The sequence below is a fragment of the Nothoprocta perdicaria genome, unplaced genomic scaffold, assembly GCF_003342845.1.
Source record: "Nothoprocta perdicaria isolate Ctin4 unplaced genomic scaffold, notPer1 scaffold_84, whole genome shotgun sequence".
Lineage (NCBI taxonomy): Eukaryota > Metazoa > Chordata > Aves > Tinamiformes > Tinamidae > Nothoprocta > Nothoprocta perdicaria.
In genome coordinates this window covers 2,201,614-2,204,393 of record NW_020456132.1, presented here as the reverse complement: position 1 = coordinate 2,204,393, position 2,780 = coordinate 2,201,614, and the positions used below count along the sequence as shown (strand labels likewise).

General features: G+C 57.8%; 1 protein-coding gene across 1 annotated transcript; it reads right to left on the bottom strand.

Annotated features, from left to right (window-relative positions):
- Positions 1 to 211: 211 nt before the first annotated feature.
- Positions 212 to 2,741, bottom strand: FBXL14 (F-box and leucine rich repeat protein 14). The gene has a single exon (XM_026052188.1). The coding sequence runs from the start codon at positions 2,716 to 2,718 to the stop codon at positions 1,516 to 1,518; it is 1,203 nt and encodes a 400-aa protein (XP_025907973.1). The 5' UTR covers positions 2,719 to 2,741; the 3' UTR covers positions 212 to 1,515.
- Positions 2,742 to 2,780: the final 39 nt, after the last annotated feature.

Genomic DNA, 2,780 nt, shown 5'->3' with positions numbered 1-2,780 from the left:
AAAAAAAAAAAAAAAAAGGTAACAAAATAAAACGAGGTAGCCAGACATCATATATATATTTATATATATAGAATATATTCAGCAGAAAAAAAATGTACTTAAAAATCCACAAGAACAGCAACTTCAAATGTCTTTAAAAATAAAACCATGTAAGAAAAAATGAATACTGTAAAGAGGAGAATGGATGAGGAAAACTGGGGTCAGTTATAAGACATAAGCAAGGGATAGGTGGGAGAGTTAAGAGGCTGTTTTTGTAGCAGTAATTTTTTTTATGCATTTCAAAATAAAAACAGGTCACAGTATCTCAAAAGAAGCAGAAATGAAGCTGGAGATTCTTCCTCAAGTCCCAGGGGTAGAGGGGAGCTACTCACCCCTTCCACCCACTCGCCCCCAATCCAAAGAGGAATGGATATGTAGCTGGATATGTCTTTATCCTCATTGCCAAGAAAGAGAAGGAGGGGAGAAAAAGAGAGAATGATGAAAGGGCAGACGCATCTCTCGGTAACTCTCGGTATCCCCCGGTACGGGGGGGAGGTTTAAGAGAGCCGGATCCGTGTCCAGTCCCTACAGGGACGGGAGAGGGAGCAAATGGAAATCTYGCTCTCCAGGGCGGAGAGATGGCGAGAAAGAGCTGAGTGCCTGGGCTTGCTCTGTAGCCATAGTGCAGCGTGACACGGAAACATACAAAAGGAGAGGTTGCAGCTATCCCTAGTCTCAGGGCAGGGGAGAACTGCAAGAGTGGGAGGTGGTATCCACCCACAGCAGAGAAGAGCACGGAACTGGAGATTGAAAACACACTTAAAAAAAAAAAAATCAATGTACCTAGGGAGCAGTATTTCTGTCACAAGTCCCCGTTGGCGGGGGAAGGGCAGGCACAGAGGTGGAATGGTTTTTACCAAGAGCCCTGTCTGTGCCCAGGGTGCAAGGGGGACTGGGTGGCTGGCTATGGAAATGTTGCTAGGAAGCTGCTTCTGCTGCTCTTATTGTTTGTTCCCCATCTCCATTCCCACTCTTTTTTTTYCCAATATATAAGCAGAAAAATAATCTATTTTTGATACATGGCAGAATCAGGGGTCTGTCTTTATCCATCCTTAGTGCATGAGGGGATGGAGTGGGGATAAAGAGGGGTCTCTCTAGCCCCAGTGCATAAGAGTGTGGCCTTCTGCCTCTTCCGTGGAGAAGGATGCTGTGGGGGAGGGGGAGCGCTGGCTCCCAAGTGTGGAGCTGGAGGCACGACCTGGAAAGGGTAGGTGCTTTCTCTCTTTCTCTCTCTTTCTCCTCCTCCTCCTCCAGAACAAGGGTGGCTAGGCAGCACAGAAGGGTCAAGGATATACTCTCTCTCTATATATATATTCCTCCCTCCAGTGCCAGGGTGCGTGGGTAGCATGGCTGTGCGCGTGCCCCCCTCTCTCTCTCCTCTCTCTCCATCTCTCCTCTCCATTGCAGCAGTCAGTCAGTAAGTGGGTCCATGAGTCCCTCCAGAGGAGATGGAGGTCTCGGGGTGCCCCCCTCCTCTCACCTGACCTTCTCGCTCTCAGTCATTTCCCAGAGTCCCAGGTTGAGCACCTTGAGGCAGGGCAGCTGGGTGATGCGCTCCAAGCCGCGCTTGGTGATGCGGGTGCAGCCGTAGAGGTCRATGCCCGTGAGCTGGCTGAGGTGCTCGGCGATGAGCTCCAGGCCCTTGTCGGTGATGCGGACGCACTGGCCGATGTTGAGCGTGCGCAGGCCGTGCATCTGCCGCACCATGCGGTTGATGCCCTCGTCGCTGATGTGGCAGGAGCAGAGCGAGAGGGAGCGCAGCCCGTCCAGGCCCTGCGCGATGTACGCGAGRCTCTGGTCGCCCACCTTGTCGCAGAAGGAGACGTCGAGGCCGGAGAGGCGCAGGCTGCCCATGGCCAGGTGCATGATGCCCGTGTCGCTGATGTTGTCGCAGGAGCGCAGGTTGAGGCTGCGCAGGCTGCTCATGTGCGACAGGTGCAGCAGCCCCGCGTCCGAGATGCCCCCGCAGAAGCTGAGGTTGAGCTGGCGCAGGCGGCCCAGCCCGCGCGCCAGGTGCTTCAGCGAGAGGTCGCTGAGCTTCTGGCAGTCCTGCAGCGTGAGCTGCTCGAGGCCCAGGCAGCCCTCGGCCGCGCTGCGCGTCATGCCCGCCAGGTGCCCGATGCCCACGTCCGAGAGGTGCCGGCAGGAGCGCAGGTTGAGGCTCTTGAGGCGCTGCAGCCCCCACGCGATGAGCAGGAGGCCCGTGTTGGTGATGTTGCTGCAGCCGCCCAGCTCGAGCACCTCGAGGCCCTTGAGGTACTGGGCGATGCGGCCCAGGCTGCTGTCCGTGATCTGCTTGCAGAGGCTGAGGTTGAGCGAGCGCAGGGAGCCGATCTCGGCCACGAAGGCGTGGCCCAGCCCGTTGTCCGTGAGGTTGTAGCAGCCGCTCAGGTTGAGGCTCTCGATGTCCGCCATGCCCTGGATCACGTAGCTCAGGCTGCGCCGCAGCGACAGGATCTGCACGCGCCGGATGCCCCGCGCCGCCAGGCTGGGGAAGAGCGAGGGGTTGGCGCGGCGCAGGTGCAGCTTGGCCTCCACGCCGCGCCACACGGAGCGGTGGTAGGCGGCGTCGCGCCAGGCCGTGCACACCTGCGCCGCGCGGCCCTTGTCGCGCACCTCCAGGTAGCCGAAGATCATGGCGAGCAGCTCCGGGAACAGGCACGAGATGTGCGTTTCCATCGCCCGCGCCCGGCGGCCGCCCCCGCTGCGCCCGGCCCGCTTCCGCCCGCGGCCCGCCCGCC